We start from the raw sequence: 16,243 nt of genomic DNA, 5'->3' as shown, positions 1-16,243 counted from the left end.
AGCAGGACAAAGCAGGATACAGAGGCAAGAGTCAGGGGACAAACCAGGTCATACACAGCAAAGCACACAAGCACAGAGGAACATTTACGGATGAGTAACCTGGGTCAGCAACCACAAACCGAGAATACGGAAATATCACCGACACCAAAACCAGGAACTGCCTACATTAAATAGCCGCTCCAGAACCAAAGAGAGGCGAACTAAAATTAACCCTGACCTGACCAGGATGGAGACTGAACCATCCTGTCCAGAGTCATGACAGTACCCCCTCTCAACCGGACCCCCAGGTTTCCCAGGTAACCGGGCATGAAAGGAGCACACCAGACGATCGGCATGAACTGACCGGGCAGGAACCCAGGATCGGTCTTCAGGACCATACCCCTTCCAGTGCACAAGATACTGGAGGGAACAGCGGACCAATTGGGAATCCACGATGTGCTCCACCTCATACTCCTCCTGACTATCCACCAATACAGGCAGCGAGGGACCCAATGATGCTTCTTCCATAGCCCCCAATGGTTTCAGCAGGGCCCTATGGAATACATTGGAGATCTTAAAAGATGCTGGAAGATGCAAATGAATCGCCACTAGGTTAACCACCTCCGTGATCTCATAAGGGCTAGTGATGAGCGAGTGTACTCATTGCTCGGGTTTTCCAGAGCACGCTCGGGTGACCTCCGAGTATTTGTTAGTGTTCGGAGATTTAGTTTTCATCACGGCAGCTGAATGATTTACAGGTATTAGCCAGCCTGAGTACATGTGGGGGTTGCCTGGTTGCTAGGTAATCCCCACATGTAATCAAGCTGGCTAATAGCTGTAAATCATGCTGCTGAGGTGATGAAAACTTAATCTCTGAGCAGTCATAAATACTCGGAGACCACCCGAGCATGCTCGGGAAAACCTGAGCAACGAGTACACTCGCTCATCACTAATAAGGACCAATAAACTTAGGTCCCAATTTTGCCGAAGGAACCTTAAGCTTATTGTTCCTGGTAGACAGCCAGACTTTGTCCCCAATCCAAAGGGTGGGTCCCACAGTCTGTCTTCTGTCAGTAAAAATCTTAAAATTATTCTGGCCTCCCCAATATTCTTTTGGACCTCCCGCCATAAATTGCAGAACTGCTGCACAGCAACAACAGCCCCCGGGCAACCGGAATCCAGGTAAGAAACCTCCCCAAAGTGTGGATTGAACCCACAATTACAGAAAAAAGGGGAGGTAACTGTAGAGTGGTTAACACGGTTATTGAATGCAAACTTTGCTAAAGACAAGGCATCGGACCAGTCCTCTTGACTGGAGGTGGCAAGGCAGCGCAAAATTTGTTCTAAGTACTGATCAGTCCGTTCAGTCTGACCATTGGTCTCCAGATGGTAGGCCGACGAAAATGACAACTTTTCACAACCTTTGACAACCCAACCTTTTACAAAATGCCCTCCAAAACCTGGGCACAAACTGCACACCACAGTCAGATACCACATGCAAGGGCACACCATGCAAATGAACCACATGTTGAACGAACAACCTAGACAAGGTCTCAGCAGAGGGTAGTGCCACTAAGGGTACAAAGTGTGCTTGCTTAGTAAACCTGTCCACCACCACCCAGATGACAGTATTACCTTTGGAGGGAGGAAGATAGGTGATAAAGTCCATGGACAAATGTGTCCATGGTCTATCAGGAACTGGCAAAGGCACCAATTCCCCTGCCGGACAGATATGAGAGCTCTTAGTGCGGGCACAAACTTCACAGGCAGACACAAACTTCCTCACATCAGATGTAAGCGAGGCCCACCAAAAAACACTTGCGATGGCCCCATGAGAAGCAAAAATCCCAGGATGTCCACTCAGTGCCAAATCATGGAACTCCTGGAGGACTCTGAGTTGAAGTTGATCCGGAAAAAACTATTTTCCCACCGGCTTGGATGGGGGAGCCTGAGACTGGGCTTCCTGAATCTCCCATTCCAAACCTGCAGACACATCAGCCACCACCACCCCGGGTTGAAGAATGGAGGATGGTGGCTCGGGGAGAGACACTGGGTCCAGACTTCGAGACAAGGCATCGGCCTTTACATTCTTGGATCCCGGACGAAAAGTGATCGAGAACTGGAACCGGGAAAAGAAAAGTGACCATCTGTCTTGTATGGGGGTCAACCTTTTAGCCGACTCAATATACGCCAGGTACTTGTGGTCCATAACTACAGTAATGGGATGAACCACCCCCTCCAAAAAATGCCTCCATTCTTCAAAGGCCAACTTAACCGCAAGAAGTTCCCGATTACTCATGTCATAAGACAGGTAGTAGTAGTAGTTATCCTTTAGTATAAGATGTGGTGGAGTTCTGAAGATTATTAAAGTACAGGGCAGGTACTAGCAGTTATCCCTTAGTAAAAGATGTGGTGGAGCTCTGTAGATTATTACATGGCAGGTAGTAGTAGTAGTTATTCCTTAGTATAAGATGTGGTGGAGTTCTGTAGATTACTACAGTACAGGGCAGGTAGTAGCAGTTATCCCTTAGTATAAGATGTGGTGGAGTTCTGTAGATTATTACAGTACAGGGCAGGTAGTAGCAGTTATCCCTTAGTATAAGATGTGGTGGAGTTCTGTAGATTGCTACAGTATAGGGCAGGTAGTAGCAGTTATCCCTTAGTATAAGATGTGGTGGAGTTCTGTAGATTATTACAGTACAGGGCAGGTAGTAGCAGTTATCCCTTAGTATAAGATGTGGTGGAGTTCTGTAGATTACTACAGTACAGGGCAGATAGTAGCAGTTATTCCTCAGTATAAGATGAGGTGGGATTCTGTAGATTATTACAGGGCAGGTAGTAGTAGTTATCCCTTAGTATAAGATGTGGTGGAGTCCTGTACATTATTACAGGACAGGTAGTAGCAGGTATCCCTTAGTATAAGATGTGGTGGAGTCCTGTACATTATTACAGGACAGGTCAGGTAGTAGCAGTTATCCCTTAGTATAAGATGTGGTGGAGTCCTGTACATTATTACAGGACAGGTAGTAGCAGTTATCCCTTAGTATAAGATGTGGTGGAGTCCTGTACATTATTACAGGACAGCTAGTAGCAGTTATCTCTTAGTATAAGATGTGGCGGAGTCCTGTAGATTATTACAGGGCAGGTAGTAGTAGTAGTTATCCCTTAGTATAAGATGTGGTGGAGTCCTGTAGATGATTACAGGGCAGGTAGTAGTAGTAGTTATCCCTTAGTATAAGATGTGGTGGAGTCCTGTAGATGATTACAGGGCAGGTAGTAGTAGTAGTTATCCCTTAGTATAAGATGTGGTGGAGTTCTGTAGATTATTACAGGGCAGGTAGTAGTAGTTATCCCTTAGTATAAGATGTGGTGGAGTCCTGTACATTATTACAGGACAGGTAGTAGCAGTTATCTCTTAGTATAAGTTGTGGTGGAGTCATGTAGATGATTACAGGGCAGGTAGTAGTAGTAGTAGTTATCCCTTAGTATAAGATGTGGTGGAGTCCTGTACATTATTACAGGACAGGTAGTAGCAGTTATCTCTTAGTATAAGATGTGGTGGAGTCCTGTAGATGATTACAGGGCAGGTAGTAGTAGTAGCTATCCCTTAGTATAAGATGTGGTGGAGTCCTGTACATTATTACAGGACAGGTAGTAGCAGTTATCTCTTAGTATAAGATGTGGTGGAGTCCTGTACATTATTACAGGACAGGTAGTAGCAGTAATCCTTTAGTATAAGATGTGGTGGAGTCCTGTAGATGATTACAGGGCAGGTAGTAGTAGTAGTTATCCTTTAGTATAAGATGTGGTGGAGTCCTGTAGATGATTACAGGGCAGGTAATAGTAGCAGTTATCCCTCAGTATAAGATGTGGTGGAGTCCTGTACATTATTACAGGACAGGTAGTAGCAGTTATCTCTTAGTATAAGATGTGGTGGAGTCCTTTAGATGATTACAGGGCAGGTAGTAGTAGCAGTTATTCCTCAGTATAAGATGAGGTGGAGTCCTGTACATTATTACAGGACAGGTAGTAGCAGTTATCTCTTAGTATAAGATGTGGTGGAGTCCTGTAGATGATTACAGGGCAGGTAGTAGTAGTAGCTATCCCTTAGTATAAGATGTGGTGGAGTCCTGTACATTATTACAGGACAGGTAGTAGCAGTTATCTCTTAGTATAAGATGTGGTGGAGTCCTGTACATTATTACAGGACAGGTAGTAGCAGTTATCCTTTAGTATAAGATGTGGTGGAGTCCTGTAGATGATTACAGGGCAGGTAGTAGTAGTAGTTATCCCTCAGTATAAGATGTGGTGGAGTCCTGTACATTACTACAGGGCAGGTAGTAGTAGTTATCTCTTAGTATAAGATGTGGTGGAGTCCTGTAGATGATTACAGGGCAGGTAGTAGTAGCAGTTATCCCTTAGTATAAGATGTGGTGGAGTCCTGTAGATGATTACAGGACAGGTAGTAGTAGTAGTTATCCCTTAGTATAAGATGTGGTGGAGTCCTGTACATTATTACAGGACAGGTAGTAGCAGTTATCTCTTAGTATAAGATGTGGTGGAGTCCTGTACATTATTACAGGACAGGTAGTAGCAGTTATCTCTTAGTATAAGTTGTGGTGGAGTCCTGTAGATGATTACAGGGCACGTAGTAGTAGTAGTTATCTCTTAGTATAAGATGTGGTGGAGTCCTGTAGATGATTACAGGGCAGGTAGTAGTAGTAGCTATCCCTTAGTATAAGATGTGGTGGAGTCCTGTACATTATTACAGGACAGGTAGTAGCAGTTATCCTTTAGTATAAGATGTGGTGGAGTCCTGTAGATGATTACAGGGCAGGTAATAGTAGCAGTTATCCCTCAGTATAAGATGTGGTGGAGTCCTGTACATTATTACAGGACAGGTAGTAGCAGTTATCTCTTAGTATAAGATGTGGTGGAGTCCTGTACATTATTACAGGACAGGTAGTAGCAGTTATCCTTTAGTATAAGATGTGGTGGAGTCCTGTAGATGATTACAGGGCAGGTAGTAGTAGTAGTTATCCCTCAGTATAAGATGTGGTGGAGTCCTGTACATTATTACAGGACAGGTAGTAGCAGTTATCTCTTAGTATAAGATGTGGTGGAGTCCTGTACATTATTACAGTACAGGTAGTAGCAGTTATCCTTTAGTATAAGATGTGGTGGAGTCCTGTAGATGATTACAGGGCAGGTAGTAGTAGTAGTTATCCCTCAGTATAAGATGTGGTGGAGTCCTGTACATTATTACAGGACAGGTAGTAGCAGTTATCTCTTAGTATAAGATGTGGTGGAGTCCTGTAGATGATTACAGGGCAGGTAGTAGTAGTAGTTATCCCTCAGTATAAGATGTGGTGGAGTCCTGTACATTACTACAGGGCAGGTAGTAGTAGTTATCCCTTAGTATAAGATGTGGTGGAGTCCTGTAGATGATTACAGGGCAGGTAGTAGTAGTTATCCCTTAGTATAAGATGTGGTGGAGTCCTGTAGATGATTACAGGGCACGTAGTAGTAGTAGTTATCTCTTAGTATAAGATGTGGTGGAGTCCTGTAGATGATTACAGGGCAGGTAGTAGTAGTAGTTATCCCTCAGTATAAGATGTGGTGGAGTCCTGTACATTACTACAGGGCAGGTAGTAGTAGTAGTAGTTATCCCTCAGTATAAGATGTGGTGGAGTCCTGTACATTACTACAGGGCAGGTAGTAGTAGTAGTTATCTCTTAGTATAAGATGTGGTGGAGTCCTGTAGATGATTACAGGGCAGGTAGTAGTAGCAGTTATTCCTCAGTATAAGATGAGGTTGGATTCTGTAGATTATTACAGGGAAGGTAGTAGTAGTTATCCCTCAGTATAAGATGTGCTGGAGTCCTGTACATTATTACAGGACAGGTAGTAGCAGTTATCCCTTAGTATAAGATGTGGTGGAGTCCTGTACATTATTACAGGACAGGTAGTAGCAGTTATCTCTTAGTATAAGATGTGGCGGAGTCCTGTAGATTATTACAGGGCAGGTAGTAGTAGTAGTTATCCCTTAGTATAAGATGTGGTGGAGTCCTGTAGATGATTACAGGGCAGGTAGTAGTAGCAGTTATTCCTCAGTATAAGATGAGGTTGGAGTCTGTAGATTATTACAGGGCAGGTAGTAGTAGTTATCCCTCAGTATAAGATGTGCTGGAGTTCTATATAGTGAGTTTATTACAGGACAGTCAGTAGTGAGTTATATGGAGATACATACAAGGAGCAACATATGGGGCACAGTATACAGGGCGCCAGTCAGGAAGCTCAGTGCTTGGTGCCGTCCTTCCATACACACAGGCTGCTCACAGAGAGCTCGCAGGGCAGGTAGTGGTGGACCCCAGGGCAGCCCAGGAGCTGAGTAGGAGGGGAGGATGAGAGGGGAGGAGAGGTAGGAGGGACAGGGGAGGAGCTGCCAGCAGCCTGTGGTTGGCTGCAGCTTCCCTGGTACCTAGAGAGTGGAGGCTGCAGGGAGGGGGCAGTGTGCGGCATTATTAGAGCACATCTGCTGCCTGTGCTGGAATATGGTGCGTATCTGACCAGGATTGCTGCACACATACAATACTCTCACCTGGAGGAGAAGCCCAGGGAGCCTCCATTCCTGCTGCAGCCATGCCTGGCACGTGGTGGATGTGAGCCCTGAGCCTGGCACGGTGGATTATGATTTATTCTGCCCGGGCACTTATCATTCAGGTACAGTACCCTCTGCTGACTGTGTGCTAGGCCGTCTCTTTTAACCCCTTGTGGTCACAGGAGCTGGTCTCCGGACTGAGATTGTGTGGTCCTGGTCTCTAGTGTGTGCCCTGCTGTTTGCCATGCATTGCCCTGCCAGGCATGTAATGCTCAATGCGGCTCTGTCCCACTGCATGGGGCACTGAGAGTGTGAGTGGCATTGAATGGTGGCCCCCATCAGAGGCTGCCCTGCCCCCTCCCTCCCTCTCTTCCTTGGGATGGGTTGCTCAGCTGTAGCCATCAGCACAAGCCGTGATGCTGTAGGCACAATGGGCTGACTATACATTGGCAAGTGTTCCATATGGGTGGCTCATATGCTGCTGGCCCAGGCTTAAACAAAGACCTCCTGAATGCAGGCTTCCCTGGTGACAGCTGTGTCTTAGCATGTGACACTGGGCTTGTGGTCATAGCAGGGATGTGTGGCTGCTCACCCTGGGCTGGGATGCTGCCTTGTATGCTAGGATTGTGCCATTGCAGGTGCTGCTACCAGTGGGCACAGGGAGGTGAATGTGTCTGCATGTAGGAAGGCTGGTGCTGAGGGACCATCAGCACTGGACAGCTCCCCACACTGCCTCCTCTAGCTGTTCCCCCTGATTTCAGGGTCCTGACATGGGATAAATACATAGAAGCTAACCTGTGTGTGCTGTGTTATGTGTGCTATATAGCAGACTGCCTCTCCTGCAAGCGCCATGCAGAGAATGATACAGGAATCTGCAGTGAGCCAAGGCTTGCCATTACTAAGCCTCCGAGTAATGCATGTATCTATATATACATGTATATGTCTGTATGTATCTCTACGTATATAATATCGATCCATAATAGCAAGCATGCCGTTCATAACGTAGTGTAATTTATTAAAGACATATAGAGCCTTGCAAGGTCAAAGTGAAAATGAGTATAAGAGAAACAATACCAGGAGAAAAAGGAGGTAAGGCAGTTTAGTTGGGAGAATAGATTAATGCAGATTAGTATTAAATAATGTAAATAACTTCTAACTGTATTGCATGAGTTTGATATTGTATACATTGCTTGCTATATATCCAGAGGCCCCTATACATCTGCACATGAAGTTTTTTATTTTTATGTCGTTTTGACTTTCAAAGAACATCTTTTATATTTATATATATAATAAGCATTGCATTGATTTTATTTGTACAATACAAGTATACATTGAGCGGCCTATTATATATGCATATCCTATGCACAGGGGAGGTCAGAGCATATTAAACTTTTACATCCATTTTGGAGCTTAGTGCCCATGGATCAATTGACATATAGCCGTAATATTTACAAGTTCCTATATGCTCATATTGCATTCATAGAGCAGTTACCAACATATTGCATCCACAAAACATCTTATATGTACGTAAGCTGCCTATAGATCAGTTTATTTATGCAGCATGTATGTCCATAGGCACTTAGACATCAGCCAATGTGTAGGCTCCATAGGGAGGCCTATATAAACATATATTATCTGCTGTACAGCCATTATATTAGGCCTTAATAAGAAAACTGACGTCTATCTACAGTTCCTAAACTACACAGCCTTGCTTTATGTGTTTAGATTTCATAGCACTATTAGCATAAGTTATTACTGGGGAACAAAAATAATCCTAAATGGTAGGTGGCAATAGCAGTGGTAACTAATTTAGGTGCTAAACTAGTCACAAAGTCTTTAACCTGGTCATCTGTCATTGACCTATATATGATTGAGTCTGGCAAGAGCTGGTTCATTCTGATGTGAGTGATTGGATGGGAAAATTCACTACAGATTAAAATCTTTAAATACATTAATTTCTGGTTGAATATCTGACTCTTCGTGGAATAACATCTGTGTCCTTTCATTCCCATCTGACCCTACATGGGTCACAGACAACAGGCAATGAGGCAACAATTAGTAGATGTTTTATTGTCCTTCTTGTTCAAGATGCCCATAGCAGGTGGCCAGCTCTAATCTGTGAACACGACCCACGACTACAGTTGTCACTGCACTGTTCTCATATGAAATAGGGCTATTGTTCTATTATTTGGGATTTACAACAGGAAGCATTCAATGAGTCACAATATTTTGCACAATCTTTCCTTAGTGTGATATTGTAGCTGTCTTCACACCACGTATGTAGGTCTAGGCAAAGGAGGGATATGTCATGAACTCTCTGATTTTGCATTTATGTAATAAAAATGATAAACCCATCCTTATACCCATCCTTATACTCTGAAGTTAAACTACATTTTTATCAGACCTGAATTCATATAGTATTTTTTGTAGAAGGTAGTATGTGCAGTTTTCATTCTGGAGACATTGTGTGTGTAAACAACGGGTGCTTGTTTACCAACAAGAACGCATAGTCCGTGTGCCCTTCTTGTCTACAGTCATTCTAACGCTGGATAAAATTGATCATTATATAAAAGTCATCAATATCATTTGTGCAGTTGTAAAACCTATTGTTGTCATTGACTTTTCCTACTGAACGACATTACTCATTCAATTCTACTTATATGGTGCAATATGTACAATAACTGTATTGTTAATACGAGCCATCCAGTGCTGATAACAATGTTTCCAACCAATCATTGATCAGAGGTTTCTAACAATGTAGCTTGTAAATAGGCATAAAGTCTATGGAGAATCATATGATGTCATTGGTACAAGACTTGTGATTTTGCTCAAATGGCATTCACAGCATTGTAAGCATACCCCTCGTTGTGACCACCACCTCACCCCATGGTTCATGCCTTTATTAACTTAGCAGATCTGTGTCAATATACACGATGCACCGTAGTCATCGCCCTGTCATCACTGAACCCACACGATCTCACTAGTTATCACAAGGTCTTACAGCTGTGACTAAAGGAGTGCTATTAGTTTTCAATTATAGCATTATAGCTGTGAGATCTTGCCATAAGTAGTCAAATCTCACAGGTTTTGAAGTTATGGCTGATTGATACATATAACAAAATGTCAAATAAACACCAATTAGCCACAAAATTAAAATGGTTGTCCAGCACTAACATATTGATGAACTACCCAGGTCCTCAATATGAGATCTGTGGAATTGTGACACCCGCACCGATTAGCAGACATCGGCGGCAGCCAGATGTAAGCAACGTTCAGAGCGTTGCACAGAGTTCTGTACATTGTTTTCTGGCCACTGCTAAGTACTACAGTTTATCTCCAATGTACGCAGCTGTGGTGTCCACATCTGTCCACTGGCGGACACATACAGAAGAGGACCTATGTGCAAACACAGTATATGGGCCCATTGCAGTCCAATGGCTCATCATAATGCCCAATTTCACCTGCCTTAGAGGTAGAGATGGGCCGCTTTACCTTTTGGGCCTGCACAGATGGCACCAATGATATGCCGCTGCCAAATGTAATTTGATGTACATGCTGGGTGTCGAAACCTCACATTCTCATATTGATCTATCCTCCGGTAGGTGAAGAGAATAACATTTGTTATCTGATAAATGTCCCACTTGCATCAATGAATCACTGATTTTCTGGTGGTTCCTCCTTGAACAAGTTTTATTAGGTACGAGGCACTGCGGAAGGCTTGCCATTTTTGAGATGCTCTGGTCTAGTCATCTCTTCTTCAGAATTTAGCCCTTGTCATAGTCACTCAGATCCTTACAGCTGACTATTGTTTTATTTTGCTTTGAGGACATCACCTTCAAAGCTGAATAGAAAAATAGGTTTGTTGAAAAAGATTGAAGACCTTGGTGTTTGTATGTACAGGAGAGAAAACAAGTATTTGATACATTGCCATCAAAGAATGGAGAGGTCTGTAAATTTTATTGTAGGTACACTTCACCTGTGAGAGGCAGAATCTAAAAATAAAAAACAGAAAATCACATTGTATGATAATTAAATAATTAAATTGCATGTTATTGCATGAAATAAGTATTTGATCACCTACCAACCAGCAAGAATTCTGTCTCTCACAGACCTGTTAGTTTTCCTTTAAGAAGCCCTCCTATCCTGCACTCATTACCTGTATTAATAGCACCTGTTTGGACTTGTTACCTGTATAAAAGACACCTGTCCACACACTTAATCACACGCCAATCTATCAGCCATGGTCAAGACCAAAGAGCTGTCTAAGGTCACATGGACAAAATTGTAGACCTGCACAAGGTTGGGATGGGCTACAGAACAATAGGCAAGAAAATGGAAGAAACACAAGATAACTGTCAATTATCCATGCAAGATCTCACCATGTGGGGTAAGGCCTCTTTCACACGTCAGTGTCTCCGGTACGTGTAGTGACAGTTTTCTCACGTACCGGAGACACTGACACACGTAGACCCATTTAAATGAATGGGTCTATGCACATGTGCGTGTTTTCACACGGACCGTATGTCCGTGCTGAAAACACGTCGACATGTCCGTTTTCTACCGGCAGCACGGACCACAATACGGACAGCACACGTGCACACGGAGAACAGTGTGCACTCTCCTCCGTGTGCACGTACCGCCCGCAGGAGAGACAGCGCTACACTAAGCGCTGTCCCCCCGCTGTGGTGCTGAAGGCGGCATTCATCTCTTCTCCCCCGCCGGAGAGAAGAGATGAAAGATGTTTTTTTTTTTTTTTTGTGAACAATAAAGTTTTCATGTGCCCCCCGCCTCCCCCCTCAGTGCGCCGCCTGGTCCCTTGCCGCAGAAATACTCACCCGGCCAGCTCCTGCGATGTCTCCTCTGTCCTCTCCGTGCTGGCAGCTTCTCCTGTGTGAGCGGTCACGTGGTACCGCTCATTACAGTCAGGGAATATTCCCTGACTGTAATGAGCGCTCCCACGTGACCGCTCACACAGGAGAAGCTGCCGGCGCTGAGAGGACAGAGGAGACATCGCAGGAGCTGGCCGGGTGAGTATTTCTGCAGCAAGGGGGCAGGCGGCGCACTGAGGGGGGAGGGACGGGGACGCGGACGCACATGCAAACTTTATTTCCCCCCCCAAAAAAAATAAATAAATAAAGATCTTTCATCTCTTCTCTCCAAGGAACGCTGGGGGAGAAGAGATGAATTCTGCCTTCAGCACCACATGCGGGGGGGACAGCGCTTAGTGTAGCGCTGTCTCTCCTGCACGGTCCGTGTGGTCCTCAGGCGGCACACGGGCGGCACACGGATGCCGCACGTATGTGCCACTTGAGCACACGGACATACGGACACGGATATCTCCGGTACCGGTTTTTTCCGGTACCGGAAATATCAGGACGTGTGAAAGAGCCCTAAGGGTGATTCTGAGAAAGGTCCGGAATCAGCCCAGAACTACATGGGAGGACCTGGTCATTGACCTGAAGAGAGTTGGGACCACAGTCTCAAACATTACCGTTAGTAACATACTATGCCGTCATGGATTAAAACCCTGCAGGGCACACAGGGTCCCCATGCTCACGCTAGCACTTGTGCAGACCCATTTGAAGTTTGACGATGACCATTTGGATGATCCAGAGGAGGCTTGGGAGAAGGTCATTTAGTCAGATGAGACCAAAATAGAACTTTTTAGCATCTACTCCACTCGCCGTGTTTGAAGGAAGAAGAAGGAACACCGACCCATCCGTGAAGCATGGCGGGGGAAACATCATACTTTGTGGGTGCTTTTCTGCAAAGGGGACATGACAGCTTCACCATACTGAAGGGAGGATGGATGGAGTCATATATCACGATATTTTGGCCAACAACCCCCTTCCCTCAGTAAAAGCATTGAAGATGGGTCGTGGCTGAGTTTTCCAGCATGACAATGGCCCGAAAAACACAGCCAAGGGCAACTAAGGAGTGTCTGCGTTAGAAGCCTTTCAAGGTCCTGGAGTGGCTTAGCCACTTATACTTGTTTCATGTAATAAAATGCAAATTAATTATGTAAAAATCATAGAATGTGATTTTTCAGGTTTTTATTTTTAGATCTAGATCATGACTAAGACGCACGTGTTGATCTTTCCTCCTAATCTTCTATGTGTGGTAATGCTTAACACAGAATTAACACATCATTTTAATAACTTTAAATAAAAGCTACTTTTTATATAGAAAATTCATAGCACCTTCGCTGGATCAAACCCTTTTTTTCCTTGCTTGGTTCCAATCACAGTGACAGAACTGAATTCAGTCTCTACAGATGATTTATAGGCAGTAATGTTCAGCTGAGGTAATACCAATAAGTAAACAATAGAAGTGGTGACGAGACTACAGTTACCTGATGTATCAGATGAAGGTATCTAACAGCAGCTAGCTTTCTAAAATGACAATGTTATTTTGGATTCTTTACAGCCAGCCTTGTATTACAAAGGCATTGATGGAATGTTATTTGGATTATACCATGAGCAAGTGTCCAGTCTATCATCAGCCTTGTTCAATTGAAAAAAATAAGTTTTCCCATGTGCGGTGCTTTCTATTGGGGGAGACTGATGGACAAGACTGGTGTTATGCTCCTCCATCAGCTGACATTTTGTGGAGAGGAGAACCGTGCAGGCTATGAGGAAGGCAGAACTAACTAGTAGAGGAGAAGAACCTGTACTGCATATACAGTCATGGCCGGAAGTGTTAGCACCCTTGAAATTGTTCCAAAAAAGTATTTCACCCACAAAATTATTACAATGACACATGTTTAGGTATACACGTGTTTACTTCCTTTGTGTATATTGGAACAAGACAACAAAAACATTAAAAAAGGCCAAAATGGGCTTGACAAAATTATAGGCACCCTCATCATAAAGTGAACCTGTCAGCAGGATTGTGCACAGTAACCTACAGACAGTGTCAGGTCGGAGCCATTATACTGATTACAATGATACCGTGGTTGATGAAATCTGTCTTGTGGTTGTTATTTAATCTTTATTTTCAGTTTCAGTTAATGAGCTTCTCGTGCCCGGGGCAGCCTGTGGGGAGTCTGCATGTGGTGCTCTGCTTAGCTATTCATCTGTAAGGCTCATGACAGGTCACTGATCCCTCAGCAACCTGCCCACTATTTTACATACTGCAAATAATATGGTTTTAAAAAAAAACTTTGCATTCATCAGGCAGGCGGTGGCACCTGCACTGTAGCATGATACGGTGGATAATATGCTTGCTTTTGTTTTACTTAGATGTATAGTTTTGCTTGACAAAAAAAATTATGTTAATCAAAATGGAGCCTTGATTTTTTTTTCTAGCAAAATGGCGGCACCTGCGCAGTAGCATCTATCGGAACGCGACAGATGCTACTGCGCTGGTACGGCCACCGGTGCCATTTTAAGATATTTCATTTTATTTTTTTTCAAACAAAACTGTATGTCTAAATTAAATGATAACAGGCATGTTATCCACCGTACATTCTATGGCACAGGTGCCGCTGCCGGAACTGTCTGATGAATGTGAATTTTTTGTTTTTTCCAAACCATATTATATCCAGTATATAAACTAGTGGGCGGGCCACTGAAGGATCAGTGACCTGTTATAAGCCCCTAAGGATGAATAAGTAAGCAGAGCACCACATAAAGCCCCCCGCCCCACAGGCCCACCCCCAAGCATGAGAATCTCACTAACTGATTAAACAACAACCACGAGGCGGATTTCATCAACCCACATATCATTTTAATCAGTATAACAACACCAACCTGACAGTGTCTGTAGTTTATTGAGCAAATCTTCGTGACAGGTTCACTTTAATATTTGGTTGCACAACCTTTGGATTGAATAACTGCAATCAATCGCTTCCTATAACCATCAGCAAGCTTCTTACACCTTTCAACTGGAATTTTGGACCACTCGTCTTTTGCAACTTGCTCCAGGTTTCTCATATTTGAAGGATGCCTTCTCCCAACAGCAATTTTAAGATCTCTCCACAGGTGTTCAATGGGATTTAGATCCGAACTCATTACTGGCCATTTTAGAACTCTCCTGTGCTTTGTTTCCATCCATTTATGTGTGCTTCGTGAAGTATGTTTCGGGTCATTGTCCTGCTAGAAGACCCATTACCTAGGATGCAAACTCAGCTTTCTTACACTGGGTACTACATTGCAAATCTTCAGATTTCATGATGTCTTGCACACAGTCAAGGCACCTAGTGCCAGAGGAAGCAAAACAACCCAAAAAAAGCTTTGAAGTGAAACTCCACCATATTTGAATGTAGTTACTGTGTTCGTTTTTTTTTGTAGGCCTCATTCCACTTTCAGTAACCCGTATAATGATGTGCTTCTAAAAGATGGGTTCCCAGAAGGATTTTGGCTTACTCATGTGCATTTTGGCAAACTTTTTTATGTCTCTATGTTAGTAGTGGGGTCCTTCTGGCTCTCCTGTCATAGCGTTTCATTTCACAGTCACATGTCACTTTTCACAGGTGAGTTTTAACAAGCATCACATACTTGAAACAAAGTTGTTTACCCACAATTTTGGAAAGGTGCCACAATTTCGTCCAGCTCATTTTTGGAGTTCTGTGTGAAATTAACTCCAATTTGCCTTTTTTTTCCTCTATATTTTGTGTTGTTCCAACAATTTCAAGGGTGACAACACCTTTGGCCATGACTGTATATAAGTAACACAAAATCAAAGCACATAAAACACAGGACTCTTTTTTTCATTTCCATCCAATTTGGTGTCAGGAATATTGCAGTTTGTAGAACTATTTTTGCCTTCAACACATAGGAAACCAAGACTGAACCCAAAAGGATTCCATGATCAGTTAATAGACTCCATTGTACACCATTAGGGACTGTTGTATGATTGATCCAGCATAGCAGTATTTCTTATAGTCTTCCCTTACCTGCTATTTGGTATTTTCAGTGCTGTCTATTGGTTGTTTTTTGTTGAGGCAGAGTCATACTCATAAGGCAGACCTGGGCAAAGTGCAGCCCGCTGGCCACATCCAGCCCTCTGGCTGTCTCAGTCCGGCCCATGGACCAAGACAGCCATGAGGCTTGAAACAAGAGGTCCACGGGCCGCATGGTGCCCGCCCGCTCACTGTCTCCATCTGCGCTGCGCCGCTGTCTCCTTTGGTGGAGGAGGGGCCTACGGCAACTACCTCTACCAATTAGCGTGTGAAACAGCTGACACGATTACGTCATTTGATTGCATCAGCTGTGTACTCCGGAGAGTCTGTGCACCGGAGGCAGGGAGAGAAGCAGAGAGCAGGGGAATGGGACGGAGGTGAGTATATGTTGTTCTTTTTTTTTTTTTTCATGTGTATGGGATGTTTGGGTGGGCATTGGGGGGTGACATGGTGTTGCACATGGTGCTGCACATGGGGGGTGACATGGTGCTGCACATGGTGCTGTACATGGGGGTAACATGGTTCTGCACATGGTGCTGCACATGAGGGTAGACATGTTTCTGTCCATGGTGCTGCACATGGGGGGGAAACATGGTTCTGCACATGGTGCTGCATATGGGGGGGTGACATGGTGCTCCACATGGGTGGGTGACATGGTGCTGCACATCACCCCCTGACATGTTGTTGCATATGGGGGTGACAAGATACACATGGTGCTGCATATGGGGTTGACATGGTGCTGCACATGGTGACATGGTGCT

The 16,243-nt window shown here is 44.1% G+C and overlaps 1 protein-coding gene across 3 annotated transcripts in view; it reads left to right on the top strand.

Annotated features, from left to right (window-relative positions):
* Positions 1-6,462: 6,462 nt before the first annotated feature.
* Positions 6,463-16,243, top strand: part of HECW1 (HECT, C2 and WW domain containing E3 ubiquitin protein ligase 1) — a 414,968-nt gene continuing 405,187 nt past the window's right edge. For all 3 annotated transcript variants that reach the window (XM_077269169.1, XM_077269167.1, XM_077269168.1), the window contains exon 1: positions 6,463-6,702. In XM_077269169.1, coding sequence (XP_077125284.1) covers positions 6,670-6,702 — 33 coding nt within the window. In that variant the 5' untranslated portion in view covers positions 6,463-6,669. The remainder of the gene's footprint in view (positions 6,703-16,243) is intronic.

The sequence above is a fragment of the Ranitomeya variabilis genome, chromosome 6 (assembly GCF_051348905.1).
Source record: "Ranitomeya variabilis isolate aRanVar5 chromosome 6, aRanVar5.hap1, whole genome shotgun sequence".
NCBI classification, from domain to species: domain Eukaryota; kingdom Metazoa; phylum Chordata; class Amphibia; order Anura; family Dendrobatidae; genus Ranitomeya; species Ranitomeya variabilis.
This window is presented reverse-complemented; position numbering and strand designations above follow the sequence as displayed.